Genomic DNA, 18,137 nt, shown 5'->3' on the forward strand with positions numbered 1-18,137 from the left:
AAAGCTGGGTATGAAAATAAAGGAATAGGTGTCATGGCAAAGGTTGGCAGCTGAGAACTTGCTCTGACTGTAAGCAGTGAAAGGGACTATAGGCTGGCCACAGACTACATGTGCCATGTGAAAAGGAACCATGTGCAGCCAAGTTTTAAAGCCTTCTCGGAGAAAGGTGGAAGGGATTGTTTTGCCACTTTGTGCTCTTCTCCTTCCATTATTTTTCTGTGTTTGCCTCATCTCTCCTTAGCAGCTAATTGTCCCTGCTAAAAATGATATTATAGCTATCAATTACCACTGAACTGTGTGGCGCTTTTGGCCTCTTGGTCTATTAAGGGGCAATTGCACTTTTTTTAAAAAGTTGCCATTGAATCCAATGTGCTAGCAAAATCTGGAGGTTCTAGCCAGTGGCGTAGCGTGGGTTGTCAGCACCCAGGGCAAGGCAAGTAATTTGCGCCCCCTAACCCGTGGATTTGCGCCCCCTAACCCTAACCCCCAGATGTTGTGCCCGGTGCAGCCGGCCCCCCCTGCACCCCCCACTGGTTCTAGCTCAGGGTATCTTTAAAGATTTTTTATTATTATATCTTAGAGGGTCATTGCATACTTTTAGTTCTTCATGGTTCCAGAAATATTCCTTGTATCAAAGAGACTTTTTTTTTATTCTTTCAACGTTCTTAGAGCATTGTATTCTATTAATAGTGTGCTGGTGTTGGTGGAAAATATAATACATTGCAAGCTACTGTGACAGAGTCTAGTCTTAAGGGTGAAATATCTATACTCTTTCCATCTATATTTTAAGAATTGGTCTGGCAGAGACATCTTGCAGTAGATTAATGCAAACTGTTTGATGAGGCATGTGGCTTTAAAAGATCAGAACATCTTGATATTTGCCAGTAGAACTATTTAAAGAGGATAGGTAGCCCTTTTAGTCTCTTGCATCTAAAGCAACAAGGATTCTTGTGGCACCTTAGGAACAAATACATTGTGCATAAACGTCACAAGGTGCACGAGGTCATCCAGAATTACAGATAATAATTTACATGGTATGTGTGTGTGCAAATAGTGAAGTCAGAAGGAAATGAAAATATTGCAGAAGGAGAAAAAGAGTATTCAGAAATCAGTACAGTTTGTTGCTTTATGCTTCATTGTTATTTTCAGCAACATTTTGGGAGGCTGTTGCTATTGATGAACAGACTGTAATGGCTTGTTGATCTGTCAGTATAAAATTACAGGGGTTTTTGTACCAGCCAAAACATTGTTTTGCCCCATTCTCTGGCTAAAGAAAGGCTCTCCTGCACGTACTTGGGGCTCCTCCACACTTTACTTTATCCCACAGTTTTCTCTGTTTGTCCCATGGTTTCTAGGCCACGGGTCTGAGAGCTTTTTCCTTTGTCCTGCCGCTTTCCCCAGGAAAACCCACAGTTTTAATGCTAAATTGAATCAAACGTCAGTCCACAGGCATCAGTCGGTCAACCCGAGTGATGTTTGTGACGATTCAGCAGTAAAGCTGTGTGTTTTCCCAGGGAAAGTGGCAGGACAAAAGTACAACCTGTTGGTCCCGTGCCTGGAAATCACAGGACAAACAAAAGTTTGGATGAGCCCTTAGAAGCCTTACATTGTCTATTGCTGCAGATCTCAGGATGGAGCCTTCACACTTTTTAATGGGTTTCAAGGCTGCGTTCAAATGAGCCCTGGCTTCTAAACCCCCCTTTAAATCCATATCAACAAAAAGGAAAGAACTCACTTTAAAACTCACCTACAGGTGGTACCTAACACCAAGGAAGCTAGCACTAATACACCCAGGAACCTCACCAAAACGCTGGAAAGGGTGCACCTCCACAGGCACATACCTCCACGTGTGGTGGGAATGCCCCAAAATCCAACTACTCTGGACAACAGCCATAAAAGAAATATGCAAAATAACTAAGCAAGTATTGGAAATAACACCAGAACTGGCCCTACTAAACATCTTCCAAGACAATAACGCCCATTTACACCACAAAGAACTTATAAACCACATACTCTCAGCAACCAGAAACATCATAACCAGACACTGGAGAGACCTGTCAGGAGTAAGCATGGACCAATGGTACCAAACAGTATGGGAAACAGCCCTACTAGAAAAAATTAACCAATAAACTGAAACTGACACAGGGACAAATAGAAGAAGATACCTTCACCCCTGTATGGCTCCCCTTTATCACATACACAGCCCAACAAGACAGTGACAAGAATCCACCAACAGCATACGAATCAATATGGCTAACCTGATCCAAAACATCCGCCAACCCTACTCAAACATGAAATCAAAGTTCACCACAGCCAATCACAAACGAACAACCACACCCTAGGCCAACCCCAACCTCTCTCACCACTAAAGGAACACAAGTGAACTGCAAAGAGAACCTGCACAAGCAACACTGACACAAAACCCCACACATACATCAAGTAAAATAGAAACATCGCCACACGACTCCGACCCCACCCACCATGGCCCCCTCCACCTCTTCCCCCCTTTTCTTCCTAAAGTAACACTAACATCTCAAGAAATGAAACTGATCTGCAGAAAATGTAACTTGAAAAAAGAGGCATTGCACATACTTTTGTAAACCAAGAAATCTTTAATAAAAATACATTTTAAAAAAGTGAGCCCTGGCTCATACTGATCACTGACTGCATACATCAAAATATATTACTAGGTGGGAAATCTAGCTGTGTGTGCAGTTTTGTAATGTTATGCCTTGGTGTTCCAGAGATGAATTTCCCAGCAATTACTGGTTAACAGTCACAAAATGAGCTGCGTAGTTGTTTGATTTCCCCAGCAAGACTGAAAAGTGATGGAGTTTCATATGGTAGCCATGTGTTTGGTAGCCCCTGATCTCTGCCTCAGCCCCATCAGCCACATAGGGCAGCCCTCTATGTGAGGGTCAGCTTGGCAAGCCACAATACGCAACTGGCAGGTTGCATTTTGCTCAGTGGGTCGCATATTCTTCAGATGAGTATCTGGCAAAATTTTAGCCGGTTTATTATTTGCACCATATCCTTTCTCTCACCCTCAGTTTTCATTTTGTCATTTGGCTGGCTTAATTTATGACTGTACTAGAATGGGACAGGGAGGAATTAGCTCTGCTCTAATCTCCCAGTATTTGTCTTAGTGATTTATAGAGCTGCCTTTGCTCACTTTCCCTGCTCTCCTTCTCTGTGTACAACCAGGGAAGAGCCACCCGTCGAAATATCTCTGAAGTGCAGGCATGAATATGACTCCCAGAAGAATCTGATGGTTATCCAGCTAAGTCTCCAGCCCCAAAGCAGATTGCACTATAGTCACGGGGAAAACATTCTCTCGCTCTAAAATCCCCCCAGAAGGAGTCTGAAAACTGCTCTTGCATTCAGCTGCAAGTTTTAATTAATTGATACAGCTGTTAAGGGGTGCAGTATTAACATTCTAGTAAAGTAGTATTTATTCTCATATTAAGAAAGGCAATATGATGGTTATATTTAGATTTAGAAATCCTGCGTTGCAGGGGGTTAGACTAGAGAACCCTTGGGGTCCCTTCCAACTCTACAATTCTTTGGTTCTTTGATAATCCTTTCCTCCTCTCTAACAGATGTCCAGAAAACAGGAGGAGTTGTGTTAAACTGGGCACACCTGGACCTGGCCTATTCTCTCCAGAGTTTCCAAGAAGAGGGGAGAGAAGCAACTTTTCATATCCAGTCTGGACTCATCTACACTTACCTTTTGTCCTACTCTTTCAAGGCTCAGGTCCACACTTAAAAGCTCTGTGTCCAAGCAGGTTTTTGCTTTCTTTGCTTATTTATATATTGCCCCAGAGCTTTCCTGCGAAAGCCCACTCTTTGGGGCTCAATCAGAACAAACATCAATTCAGGTTTCCCACAGAATTCCATTTGCTCCGATTGAGCTTTGAAGAGCAGATTTTCACAGGGAACGCTCCAAAGCAACAAAAGGGGCACTCAGACATGGAGCTTTGAAGTGCCTGGAAAGAGCAGAGGAAAGGTAGGTGTGGACAAGCCCTCTGTCTTGCTGACAATGTGTCCTATGTTTCAGATGACAGTCCTCCCTTTGAAGGGCTGTTAGATAATAGTCCTCTGTATGACGCAGCCCTCTGTTTGGAGGGCTCTTTTGTTTAAAGATGAACTAGCATAAGAATGGAGAGCAGCAGACTAAGCAGCCACAACAGGCCGTGATTTTAGGGATTTTTCATCTTTTGGGGCTTCTGTCCATGGTAAGGAAAACACATAGGCAGGCTGTTATGTGACTTATTCCTCATAACCAATGGAATCCTAATGGGGAACAAATAATTTCATAGAATCATAGAATCATAGAATCATAGAATCATAGAATCATAGAATCATAGAGTTGGAAGAGACCACAAGGGCCATCGAGTCCAACCCCCTGCCAAGCAGGAAACACCATCAGAGCACTCCTGACATATGGTTGTCAAGCCTCTGCTTAAAGACCTCCAAAGAAGGAGACTCCACCACACTCCTTGGCAGCAAATTCCACTGTCGAACAGCTCTTACTGTCAGGAAGTTCTTCCTAATGTTTAGGTGGAATCTTCTTTCTTGTAGTTTGGATCCATTGCTCCGTGTCCGCTTCTCTGGAGCAGCAGAAAACAACCTTTCTCCCTCCTCTATGTGACATCCTTTTATATATTTGAACATGGCTATCATATCACCCCTTAACCTCCTCTTCTCCAGGCTAAACATGCCCAGCTCCCTTAGCTGTTCCTCATAAGGCATCGTTTCCAGGCCTTTGACCATTTTGGTTGCCCTCCTCTGGACACGTTCCAGTTTGTCAGTGTCCTTCTTGAACTGTGGTGCCCAGAACTGGACACAGTACTCCAGATGAGGTCTGACCAGAGCAGAATACAGTGGCACTGTATTCATCATATGAATGATGAATCAGAAATTATAGCTTTGCCTTTTTGACAGCCTAAAATGATCAATACTACTGCTTTAGTGTGATCAGCAGCAGCATCAACCTTGCCAAAGAGGAAAATTCCTGACACTGCAACGGAATATGTTTATGTACAGTGAAAAAGAGGCATTTAGGGACCCGTGTTCCAACTTCCTCTTCCATAATTAAATAAATGATATTTATGAGGCTGGCACTGCAGCCTTTTGCACATTTTACACGTGCATGGGAGTAAAGCCCGTTTGTCGCAGTGGGACTTGTTTATGTACAAGATTTCACTGCGTCCAAATAATCATTTCATGCCACTGTTGTGGTGAATGGCGGGCCTGTCCCTAACTGCTCTGTTTAAAAGGTGGCAGCTCCAAGTTGAATGGCTGAACCAATGTTTCTCACTTCCAAAGTCTTAAGTGAGGAATGTCTGTGAGAAGCCGACAAAGCTTTACAGTGCTACGGTTAGGAAATATGAGATCCTGGGCTTCATAGTTTTGGGGGCACCTCTTTTGTGTAATTCACTTTTTACAAATGGGATCATCTTAATAGATGGTCCTGGTTGCGGGCAGGCTCTCAACCTGGTTCCCCTCACCCTGGCATGGGTGGAGCTATCGCCCTCACGCCAGGGTGGCACCACAATCACCCAGGGCTATTGCCCAATCATGTCAAAGGGTGACAGTGGGGGAAAGTATAAAAGCAGCCGTGTGACATGTGCCAGGCTCCTGCTTCACCCTGCTGAACACCCGCCCACCCTCCCTTTAATTTAGATCCTTTGGCCTTGCTTTGGACTTTGGTTGGTTGCTCAGCTTGAGTCGGGGGCCTGGTAGGAATTATTTTCCATTTGGCAAATTGGCAGGGGCCACTTGGTTTTTGCCTACCTCTTAGCAACCGTCACAACTTTGTAAGGTTTGGCGGTTAGGCATTGGCTTATGGTGAATGGGGGAGGGAAGGCCGGCCATCGCCGGCCCCTCCAGTTTCAAGGGTATTCCGTTAAAGGGATCCGGGGCCTGGTTCCTGTCCAAAGTCTGCTTGAAGGGTGAGGGCCATGCCAGGCCTCTGGGAACACCAGGGGAGATGCAGGCGGGTTCCCCCTTTGGGTGGTTTACCCTTACAGACTTCCTGCAAAGGGGGCAGGAGTCAGATATAGTCTTGCCTAAGCCAATACCGCTCTCATTCCTGTAATCAATAAAGTTGTGGCCAAATTTTTGCCCAAAAACCTTAAACAAAATATGCGTGTCTGTGTGAATTTATTTATCCTAATGGGGGGTCGGCTTGAGGGTCTTGCCACGCAATAACAGCAAGCCAGCTGTGCTGTGTGTGAAGACCCTGAATAGGGCCCAGGACTTCTACATACTGCCCATTTTAGGAAGGCATTGTGGGACACTCCCCCTGCACCATCCCTCCCACCCAATCTCTGTGTTCTTCCTTGCCCCCCCCCCCAGCCCAGTCCCTGCACCCCTTACAGATATGCTGCACCCGTTTCTGGGAGTGCAGCGGTGGGGCAGTAGGCCATGGCGGAGGAAGAGAAGGAGGCAAGGCGGCAAAAGGGGGGCATCCCGGATTTCAAACAGAAGGCAGGGTGACTTTTGTGAATCCGGGATGTCCCACTCAAAGGGGGACTGTTGGGTGGTATGCTTCTGTCCTCCTCTGATGGACTGGAATTTGTGAATGAGTTATTCTTCGTTATTTCTGAAGTCTTTCTCTATCCATTTTATCCATATTTTACATCTCAAAGGTTATTTAAAGGCACTTAAGTCTATGGATATTAATGGGACTTGAGATCTCCCTGCATTCTTCTTGGGAGCATATAAAAGTTTTGTTGTAGAGGATGGAGAGTCATGCCTGTTCTGATGCAATAATTCTTCTCTTTCTAAAAGGGTAGTACTCGACAGATGGAACTAGAAAATGGGAACTTTTCTGTTATAAAAAGCCATTAAAGAATACTATGAAATTAACAGCTTATGTAAATCAATGTATTAACAAATATGTTAAATTCCAGATTAAAAGTGAATTTTTATTTAATGCCTTCAGCTGTTCCCTATTATGGATCCTATTGTTATCTCTGCTGCGGTTTTGGTAAGGAAAATTAGTTCCACAGAATTAGATAAAGTATATCTGAAGCCGACAGAGGAAATAAATCAAGACGTTTGTGGGAAAGCTGCATCATATTTTCTAAGTATAACAACTCACCGGATGATTAAGATGTGTGTTATTATCTAAACCTGACTTTGTTTTCAGTTCCAAAACTTCCCTCTTCCCTTAGCATAGAAAAAACCCACACATTTGGTATGTTAAAAATGGTTTACTTTACTCTCTCCAAAGGTCAAGTTCATGTGCTTTTTGATACAGCATTCAGAAAAAGTTGTGCAGGCACTAAAACTTGGCTTAGCTACAGTGGTGAATGCTCCTAATATGTTGGAATAGGAACTCAAAAGAGGCTTGTTAAAGTCATGTGGTCAGAACTTAGAGCAACCCGCTCAGACCTCTTTACACACTGAGCTTCTCAGGTAGACAGAGAATGAACAAAAGTCTTGGTTACCTTCCTCTCAAGGTGAGGGTGGGCTGGGCAAAGAGAATCTGAGGAAAATAAACTGTCATTACCCAAAAGACAAGAACAGCAATCTTTTGCATCAGCTGCCTCAACACTGTCAATTTTTCATAAATCAACAACTGCTTTGCATTTTCATATTGCTTCAAGACATCTATGTCAAATACCAGAGTCTCATCTTCTTTAAATAGGGCCTGATATTAGTTGTCTTGTGCAATTTTAAAATAAATGACTTACTTTTCCCCCCTTATAATGGTAGGCAGGCGATGCTTAAAGTTTTTTAAAAGGAGGAAATGAATTGGAGTGGTGACAGAGATTCCCCAAGAGAATAATAATTAATTTTATATTCTGATTATAACTCAGAAGTACTCCAAGGAACAACAAAATTATTTCTGCAGAGAGCTTTATGGTGATATGCCCAAGGAACAGCAGGTTGCCACTTGAATAAAATAGATGTTGAAACAGCTACAGAGAACTCTGGATTTATGAGGCTCCTGATTAAAATACTACAACTTTTTCCTAAGGAGATGTTCATTAGATCTGAGATGAGTATTCTCAGTGGCCCTTGATTTCTACCAGTCTAGAAGTTCAAAATGTCAGTGCTATGCAGCCTAAGTTATTCCAGTGGCATGGGAAAGACCCTAAAGGTTAATTCTGGATAGATGAAAGCAATCACCAGGCATTGTTATGACATCGGATGACTGACAGGCGAGTGGTCCTGCCCATCTGTCAAAGTATGCCCTTGGGGCTGGGGGAAGATAAAAAATCCAGAAAGGTTCCCCACCCCTGGATTATCACATGCTGTGGAAAATCTGATGAATTTATCCATTGCACCCTTTTTATAAGCTTCTCAGGGGCAGCTTATTGACCCCTGACTGGGCATATTCACATCCCCAAACCTAAATGGGTTTCATATTTAGTCCCTCTTCCCAGGAAGCCCTGGGAAATGTAATCTTTTGAAGGCCAAGGATCTTCTGGTCGGTCTTTTCTTTTCCCATATTATAGCAGGCAATTGAAAAACTGATTTGCTTACAGTGATTCACATTTTGTTTTCATATGTGTTTATCAGTTCCTTACTTAACGAAAAACCTGCTGTGGCTATGGTTTGGTTTTGGTACAAAACTGAGAATGCTGACTGTAAATGCTGAATTTTGTTGACTCTGCCTTAAATAACATCAGTATAGTGTGTGAAAGGAAGTGTGAAAAAAGCATTTAAGGGTAGAAAAGTGGCCTAGATTGCTAGTGAGCAGCTTGTCATGCTTTCATGATATAAAGGTTCAGTTTGCAAACTAAACATCAATAACATGTCCATGGAATTAGAGATGATTGTGATCTGTCCCTTGATTTCCACTAGTTACCCCATGTTTGTTGTGGTTCTTCATGCGTTGGCTTGTATTTCCGTGTAGCTCTACATTATTATTGCATATGTGTGTGTTGCTGTTTTATAAGTAACTGGATGTGCAATCTGAGCACGTACGTAAGTATCGCTCAATTTAAAACCTCTGAAAGTTTTGATGAACAAATATGTAAGAAGTAAATGCTCCATTGGGGGGCACAGATGAAAATTATGATCTGCACTTGGCTTCACGTTGAAGTTTGCAAAGGGCATTGAATCTCTATTGCGTGATATGTTTGCATATTATGATCGGAAACTAGGCTCAGGAGGACCTCTAGGTAACTTAATGCATACAAACATGTGCATAGCAAGAGGTGTGGATAGAGAAACAGTTTGTGGAATCAGTTTCCCACACTTTCCGCAAGCTATAAGGAGCTCGCATTGGACCCCTTCCAAAGGTTGAATGATTTTCTCCCAACTGCCATTCAGTGCTCTGTGATTTACATTGTACTTCTGCAAACCTGAAGATTCACAATGGTATCTCCTTCTCATTTCTTGGTTTGGGCTCCATTTCTGTCCATGTGCACCTCAGGGAGCTTTTGTCCGGTTCCTGACACTTCCAGTTGAAAGGATGAGGGAGCAGGTGGTGCAGAAGATTTTGACCCAAGGACCTGGAAAACCGCTGCCAGTCCATAGAGACAATGCCGGGCTGGATGAATGATACTAATACTAGACCTAGTGTTAGGCAGCTTCCGACATTCCTACTGTTTTTATTGCAATGCTAATGCATGCAGATTTAATGAACCAGTTGATTAAAACACACAACGATGACTAGACCAAGATTTCTTTAATTGGGTAACAGCTCTCCTTCTGGGTCTTGTTTGCTCGTGTCCCCAGTGTCAAGGCCCACTGTAGCCTTCTATTAGGAACCTTTGGGGGGTATGCAGTCCTAATGGGGGCTGTTACCTTTGAATCCTTCCCCCCAGCTGTCTAATTTTCCAATTCTTTCAGCCTGATGCCGCACAAAATGTCCACGAGGCAGTGTCTGATCCAAGCAGGCAATTTTTATTACAGGGAACAGATTGTCCATCTTAACAAGTACATTAATTGTTGCAATAATGGAAAATGTTCACCGCGGACACAAATGATGAATTAGAGAGGAAGTTAAGGTGTCTGCAGCAATAATGAGCTCCTGCGTGATTCATGCTCAAGAAGTAGCCAAAAATAACATTAACACGTTGACTTCCATTGGTTTATTTTAAACTATCAAAAAGCTCCAGAGCTAAAGAAAACCTGGGGCAAAGAAACACACATGAGGCACACGCCTGACAAAGTTAAACCCTTTTAAGTCCATTGATTTCAGTGGGACACCATGTGTTTGACAGGTCCACGCCCTGACTTGCTATCTTAAATTCCGAATGACACCATTTCAGATGGTAGTGATGAGAGAAGTGGAGAGGGGCCTTTCTATCTGGCTAAAATAGCTATTCTGGGTTTCTCCTGCATACCCCAAGTATATCAACTCTTGTAAAGCAGTATATAAACATGGCAGTGATTGTCTCCAGCCTTCAGCAATATTATAAATCTGAGTAAGACTTTTAAGAGAATTAATTTTAGGAAATCACAGGCTCAGTTATAAGAGACACCTCTGTATCTCCATGTACTTTATTAACTCCGCACCTAGCCACTCTTTTTTGTTTTTTGTAAGTTCATTGCTGTGTGAGTGGTGTTAAATATTTGACTTAATTTGTTACCCTAAAAACCCAGTATGTTGGAGATATGGGAATATCAGCCAAACATTTTCATTAGTTCATTTTTAAATTTATTTTGTACACAATTTTGCTTTCCCTGTGTCTTCCTCAAACAATATTCTGCTTTTTCCATTTATTTTCTTATTAAGAATTTATCACATAATTTTATTTTTGTTCTCTCATTTATCATGTGCACAGGTCTCAAAATAAACATGGGATCCATTAAGTGATTCTGTTTTGTCCATGTAAGTGGAACCAGATCAAGGGAATGTCACTTTTGTGCTGTGTAAATGCAGTGGAGTGTTGCTTTGCATGTTGACTTTGATTAGCTAGTTAAGGAACAGTTCACCAGGAAAGTTCTCCCGCACAAGCCCCATGAGATAAACTGGAACTGTAGGATTATTATTCCTGTATAAATTGGCCTGTAAAGGACATTTTACATTTGTAGCTATAACTACATTTGTAGTTATAAAAAATAGTCTTGGTGAGGTTTGCTCCTGAAAATGCCTTCCAAAACAAAATGGCCTGATACTTCCAGCTCTGTAATACAGAAATTGGGCAGAGGTGGCCAGTCATTGTGGCAAAGTCCAGAGCATAAGATAAGGCAGCCCAATTCCTTAGTGCAGTTTTTCAAAGACTAATGATATAAACGTGTATAGCACTTTCAAGTATTCAAAGCAGTTCACATCATACTCTCCAACATTTCTATGATGAAAATAGAGACGTCCCATTCCTGCCCTGTGGAACACCCTCCCACCAGATGTCAAAGAGAACAACAACTACCAGACTTTTAGAAGACATCTGAAGGCAGCCCTGTTTAGGGAAGCTTTTAATGTTTGATGCATTACTGTATTTTAATATTTTGTTGGAAGCCGCTCAGAGTGGCTGGGGAGGCCCAGCCAGGTGGGTGGGGTATAAATAATAAATTATTATTATTATAAAGATAATTTTACTATTTAAGCCCCACACATCTTACTGGGTTGCCCCAGCCACTCTGGGCAGCTTCCGACATATATAAAAACATAATCAAACATTAAACATTTTTTTAAAAAAATCTTCCCTATACGGGGTTGCCTTCAGATGGCTCAGGGTTTGGATAACTCCATACCCTCCAACATTTCTCCAATGAAAATAGGGACATCCTAAGGAAAAGCGGGACATTCCGGGATCAAATCAGAAACCGGGACAGCTTCTCTAAATCAGGGATGTCCCTGGAATATAGGGACACTTGGAGGGTCTGTCACATTCATTATCTAGCTGTAATCCTTTAAACATACTGAGGAGAAGGCTAAGCTGATTATTCTTTTTATCCATGACATTCTAATTTTCTACATTCAATGAGTTCTTCCCAAGGAGGGCATGTCAAGAATGCAGCTTAAAGAATGCCAGCTTCCATCTCCCAGTTTCCTCTCTCCTCCTCCCTTTCCCGTTCAATTTGTTTGTTCAGGTACAAACGTTTTTCCCATTGGATCATTCTATGTTAACCTACACAGGTAATTTGACATGTTGGTCTTGGGTTTTGCTTTCTGTTCTTTTATCAGTGTGCAGTGGAAAGGCTTTGAAGTTTTGTTGAGTTTCAAAGACCCATTGAAACTGACTTACACTGAACTGCTATTTGGGCCTTTCGCTTTATATATGTTCAAGATACTGGCTATAATCCAGACCATGGCATAACTGTGTTTCTCCCTGTTCTGCCCCGCTAGGGATGCAGGTCCTGGAATGGAATGGCATTCCCTTGACGGCCAAAACATATGAAGAAGTCCAGAGTATCATCAGTCAGCAGAGTGGGGAAGCAGAAATATGTGTAAGACTGTGAGTTTTTCCTCATCTTTCTGTTTCCATTATTTTTGGCTTTTCATGGCTTTTCTATTCACAATTGTTAAGGTGGAACCCGTGAAACACTTTGTGCACCGTTTATATCTAAAAAGGAAAGAAGCTTGGTGCACATATTAGAGGAGAATTTCTTTGTTCCTTACTATAAACTGAAGAGTAAATATAGACTTTCAGGTACCATCCACAGCCTGTTGAAATTTATGGCCAAGTTCCCATGGATGTTAACAGGTCAGTTTATTCCCTTTGATGTCTTCTGGGGGGCTGTGTGTTGAATTTCTCTCTGTGATTGGAAAAGGTTAATCAAAATGAGTTTGGGTGAGTGATTAAATGTAAGGGTGAAAACAAATAATCCTTTGCTGGAAGCACAGTGGGAGCTTGTGCTGCATTAGAACAAGGGGATTCTGCATTCAAATTTCAGTACCATCATAGTAAGTTGCTATGATTCAGGCCTAATGAGTTGCAAGAAAGGAGGAATAATGCCCAGGACCGCTGTGGGGATGAAACATAGCTGGTTTCAAAGCTCATTGTGAGTGAAAGTGTTGTGACAATGTTAGGTAAACAAATGATACATCTAGCTCATCTGAACATCGTGGAAAGTGGTTGTATTTCAGTGTAAACCTGCATTTATTCCATTTAAAAATCCACCACAGAACTGCCATTTTTCTCAGCTCTTCGACTTGAATAGCGTCACAAACACATATCGGGCAAAAAAGGGGTCATGCTTGGGAGCTAGCTGCTTTCTGCCATAATCCATGTCTCATTTATCTACTCTAATACTGCAATGAGGGTGGGCCAAGGGTTCCTTTTGTCTCAGGCTTCTTATGGCTTCCTTTAGGGATCTCAACATGATGTCAGATGCCGAGAATCCACAACATCTGGATTTGCTTGAGCCAGGAAAGACTGGTAAGTAAAAACAATAAAAACAATTTGCTTTTCAGTGACACAGGCCACAAATTGTGATTCTGGTACATTTAGAACACACGGTCAAGTACCTTTGAATATGCAGCAAAAATTGGAAGCAAATATGTCCCATTTCTTCTCAGTGGATGACAAGTTTGGTCAAATATGCAGAGAATGGACTATTTGTTTGCTGATGCTGATACGAAGATGGCACAACCAGCACCGACTTTTAAAACTTTTTTCAGCTCTGGTTTAGGAGTGATATAACAAATTGCTCTTTGGATAATTGAAATTGGCTGTGTTGATATTTTTCCATTTCATTTCACTAAACCTTTGATACATTTGATACATGGGCAAACAAATGGTTTTAGAGCAAACATCAGAACTGACGGTCTTCAATTCGAGTATTATGAGTAATAGAGAATTGGGGGTGGGGGAGTAAGGGACCCACATACAGTTGGTCATCATTATGTCCCACAAGAAATCACACCAAAAAATGGGCTAGAGACCTCTAGCCCTTTGGGGGTTACGCTTCTTACTGTAATAAATGCAAATATCCTCAGGTTTAAAGGAAAGAAACTGATTTGCAGATCCATAGCTAAAATGCTTGTGCTGAATGGTCCAGGGGGCGGGTGAGGAAGCAGGAAAGGGCATCACATGTCAGTATGAACTAGCAAACGCTTTGCTATCAGTAAACTGCTTGAGATTATTCAGTCTATTACAGTTGTGTAATGCTTTGACTCTAAAGAGCCCCAATAAGCATGGAAAGTCCACAATGCAGTGGTGGAGCACATGCTCTCTTTTCCACAAGTCTACTTCATATGGTTTTATTCTTGTTTTAAATGCATTTGTTGAATAATAAACCAGTAATAAGAATACTAATCCAAATGATCCTGTTAATGTACAGAGTTCCTACATTCATCACTGGTGTCTCCTGATAGGTCTGGGAAGCCACAGCCAATGACAAGAGTGTTGGCAGGTCTGAGCTAGATGGACCAGTTATCTGACTCAGCATAAGGGAACTTCCACATTCACAAAGGAGATGTGCTGATTTCACTGCCCACAGCTGCAGCCCCATGAGACATAGCCAACACTTAGGACTGGCTTTTCAAAAGGCGCAGGAGAATGCATAATGAAGAAGGAGGGGAAGCCTGGTGAACAAGCCGAATTTTCCCTGCAGTTCTTTAAGAAATCTCCCCCCCCCCTATTTTCTAAATACATTTTTATTGGCTGTTATTTATTGCACTTCTTTTGACCCAGTCTTACAAAATAAAACTTAACTGTGATTTTAAAAATGCAAAAGCACTTTGTCCGTTACCCCGGTGCCTTTGCACTCATTGGCTCGCAGACAGGAGCAGGTCTAATTCTTACGAAACACTGAAGTCCAATACCGTTTTCCCGTTTTCATATACAGAATGAGTCAAAGAACTAGAGACTTACATTTTGAAAAGCTAAAGGTTCGGGAGAGTTGAGTAAGTTCCCTCCACAACACATACACATGCTGACTTAGTTGAAAAGCTGGCTGAGATTATAAAGTTTCACAATTTGGTTTATTGTCCAAGGTTTTGTTACTTGGTTAGCTGTTTTCTTCCCCTTTGTGCTCTAATAACGGGGGAAGTTACTAGCATGAATTGCCATTCTTCCATCCCAAGCTGGGAGAGTTGCAGAAATGAATACGAAAACATTTGCTTGCAGTGGATAAAACAAAGTCGCCCGGGGTGGACCCAAAGCAACTGGCTGCAGAGCTGCAAAAGGTTTCCCTGCAACAGGCTCCCTTGATGGCCTCCTCAGCAATGGAAAAGAGCTCCCATGCTCATTCTGGGACTACGTCAGCCAACTCGAGTTCTGTTCCTAGCCCTGGTCAGCCTGGTTCTCCTTCAGTCAGCAAGAAACGGCACAGTAGCAAGGTATGAATTCATTTGTTTTGGCTTTTTTGTGTATGAATGCAGAGGGTGGATATATGCATTTTCATATCGAGACCATAAGAAGCTTAAAGAAGAGATTCCAGTGTTCCCATGTTAGCAACAGGGGTACTGGGGCTGCTTCACTCTGGCTGCGTTCTGAGCAGCTCGGGGGCACTGGCAGTCTGGAATGGCAAGGGAGGCATTTTGATATGTTCAGTTAAGACCCGTGTAATGCTTTGACTGAACTAGCATCTCTTCTCACTGATAATGAGGCATCACTAATAGGGCCTGTTTGGGGTTTCCTTGTGATTTCAATTTTGAGTATCACAACAGGGCTGTCACTTTGACCCACCAAATTTATTCAGAGTTCACGATGGCATTGAAGTACTCAAAAACTTTCTGAAGGTTGTGTTTCCTATTGATTGTACTTCAAGTAGATGAAGAGGGCCTTCAATGGGATTCAAAGGACTGCATGTGCAGCATTTAATGCATTCCTGTGTCTGCTGCAGAAAACTCTTGGGTGTGTTTTCATTTAGATTTCCTCTTGCTTTAAAATTCTGTTCTCTTACCATAGTTCTACAGCCTAGCAGTTCAAAATCACACCAGTGCAAGTAGATAAATAGTTACCGCTGTGGTGGGAAGGTAAACGATGTTTCCGTGCGCTTTGGCACTCGTCAAGGTCCTCCTTGCACCAGAAGCGGTTTAGTCATGCTGGCCACGTGACCCAGAAAGCTGTCTGTGGACAAACACTGGCCCCCTTGGCCTGAAGTGAGATGAGCGCTGCACTCCATAGTCACCTTTGACTGAACTTAACCATCCAGGTTAAGTTACCTTTACTTTAGTTCTACAACAACAACAAAACAGTTCTTAGCAGAGAAGCTTGCCATCATGGTAATGACCGCCACCTCTGGCGAGTCCTGTAAGATTACTTTGACAAAGCTTCAATGTCTGAAGAACTGAACAAAAGAAAGCAAATTACACAGCACAGAAAGGAGTTGACCTTTTGGTGCAACATACTGACCACACCCTGTGCTAGCCTGCTTATTCTTTTATCATTTGATGGATAATCATGTTGTCTAATTTTAAATGTCCTTTGAGAATAATTAATTGCTCTTTTCCACTTGAGTTGTGCTTATCTAAAGGAAAAACATTTGATGATATTTACCAGCAGAAATTAGGCAAGAGTTTTGGTGACAAATATTGGAACGCTTGGTTGCTTAGGTCAGAGTTCTTGGCATGCAAAATTTGGGTTTCCGTGGTATAACTAAAAAACCTGTACAGTGCTGACAATGACTTCTTCTTTTTGAAGTTTGTAGAATATCTAGCCCTTTTTGATCCTATCATGAATGAACATTGGTGTAGAGCTAAAGATCAAGAAAAAAATGGTTTACTACCTAGAAAAGGATATCCAAAATTAGCTGATACAGCTTCTAGTAGGTGCGATAAAGAAGAAACCTTTAGCTTAGGCAAACTTAGCCAAATACTACTCGGTTATTCTGAATTGCACACCTGGTGTTAGTCTTGTTGAACAAATGACAATGATTGCATGTTATGTTGATGAAATCAAATGATCTGCTAATGAGATGTCTGAGCCAGAAGTTATTGGTATTTGTTACACGAGAGGAGACCACGGGTGCCTTTATGACAGAAACTCTTTTTGGACAGTTTGAGCAAATGGGATTACCAACTGAGGATCTGTTTGGAATGGGCAAAGTTATGATAACATGAAAGGCCTGGACATAAATCCACCTGCCTTTTTATGCCCTGCTATGCAAACTCTTTAAACTTTGTAGTCAATGATGCTGCTAAGTGTTGTCTGGCAACAACTCATTTCTTCAGTTTGGTTCAAAGAATCATACACTCATTTCTCTGCATTGAATCTGAAGGACTGTTCAAAAGTGTTTTGTGATATTACATGAGGAGGAAAGTAAAAAAATCCTGTTTAGCCTCCCCAAGCTCTTCAGTGTATGCAAAGTAACTTCCTGCCTGGTTATTTTATATATGAGATTAAGCAGTATTAACATTTAGGCTTTGTTTTGATCTTGACATGTGTCATTTCAGTGATGTCATTTGCCCACAGAAGTCAAATTCTCATGTAAAGTGTCACATTCAAAACTTGTGTGGTCAATTTCATTTCAGTTATGATTTTTGTACCACCAAAGTCAGTAGTCTTAATCATGTAGGTGTAAGAATGGTAGGAATGATGATCGTAATGCTAGAAATATTCATAGCAAGAAATACTATTTAAAAATGAAATGATTTTCAACTGTGTTTCTGTTCTTCTTTCTTTGAATATGGCAGCCCACCGAAGGTACAAAGTCTGGTTCCCATCCAATTACTGGAGAAATTCAGGTAACAATCTAATATTAGCATTTATTCTTCTATAAATGGATAATAGAACAGAATTATCATTGTTTGATTCTTAGACTGCCAACACTGCACAAATTGTAAATCAATGCTAAAAATAGATTTTAAAAAATCAGTTGTGTGGAATGCAAATGCTGACTAATATTAATCCAGTTGCTGCTTCCTGAGGAAGGGAAGAGCTATGAATTCAATTTTAGTTTGAGGAATTGCACAGTGCACATTTATGCAAATTCCTGTATGAATGTTCCAGACGGGTATTCCATTATTCCTGTGCCATGATACAAAACTAAAAGTATAGGATTGTATACAGTGCTTTTTTCTGGGGGTACGCAGGGGTACACGTACCCCTAAACATTTTGTGAATCTTTGTACTTTTGTCCATTTACTGTATTTATTTTTCCTCATTTGAACTATAAAATGGGGGTTTTCTTGAGTCAAAATGAGAGCACCCCTAAACATTTTTTTTAGAAAAAAGCACTGGTTGTATACAATGACATTGCTCAGCTGACAGTAAGACTTCCACCCACAAAAAGGGAGGGAATCGATGTCCAGGGATATCCCCTCTTGCAGCTCTGTCCAG

General features: G+C 41.7%; 1 protein-coding gene and 1 long non-coding RNA gene across 4 annotated transcripts in view; one reads left to right on the forward strand and one right to left on the reverse strand.

Moving 5' to 3' along the window:
* PCLO (piccolo presynaptic cytomatrix protein) overlaps window positions 1-18,137 on the forward strand; it is a gene marked incomplete at its 5' end in the record, with an annotated part of 240,339 nt that overhangs the window by 172,721 nt on the left and 49,481 nt on the right. For 2 of the 3 annotated variants that reach the window (XM_083615376.1, XM_083615377.1), the window contains 4 exons: window positions 12,257-12,365; window positions 13,222-13,289; window positions 14,982-15,193; window positions 17,492-17,542. In XM_083615376.1, coding sequence (XP_083471502.1) covers window positions 12,257-12,365; window positions 13,222-13,289; window positions 14,982-15,193; window positions 17,492-17,542 — 440 coding nt within the window. The remainder of the gene's footprint in view (window positions 1-12,256; window positions 12,366-13,221; window positions 13,290-14,981; window positions 15,194-17,491; window positions 17,543-18,137) is intronic. The other variant, XR_014548608.1, reaches the window with a different exon arrangement.
* LOC310763617 overlaps window positions 1-18,137 on the reverse strand; it is a 288,221-nt gene that overhangs the window by 128,761 nt on the left and 141,323 nt on the right. The gene's annotated exons all lie outside the window — the stretch shown is intronic.

The sequence above is a fragment of the Podarcis filfolensis genome, assembly GCF_964270895.1.
Source record: "Podarcis filfolensis genome assembly, chromosome: 5".
In the NCBI taxonomy this organism is placed as follows: Eukaryota; Metazoa; Chordata; class Lepidosauria; order Squamata; family Lacertidae; genus Podarcis; species Podarcis filfolensis.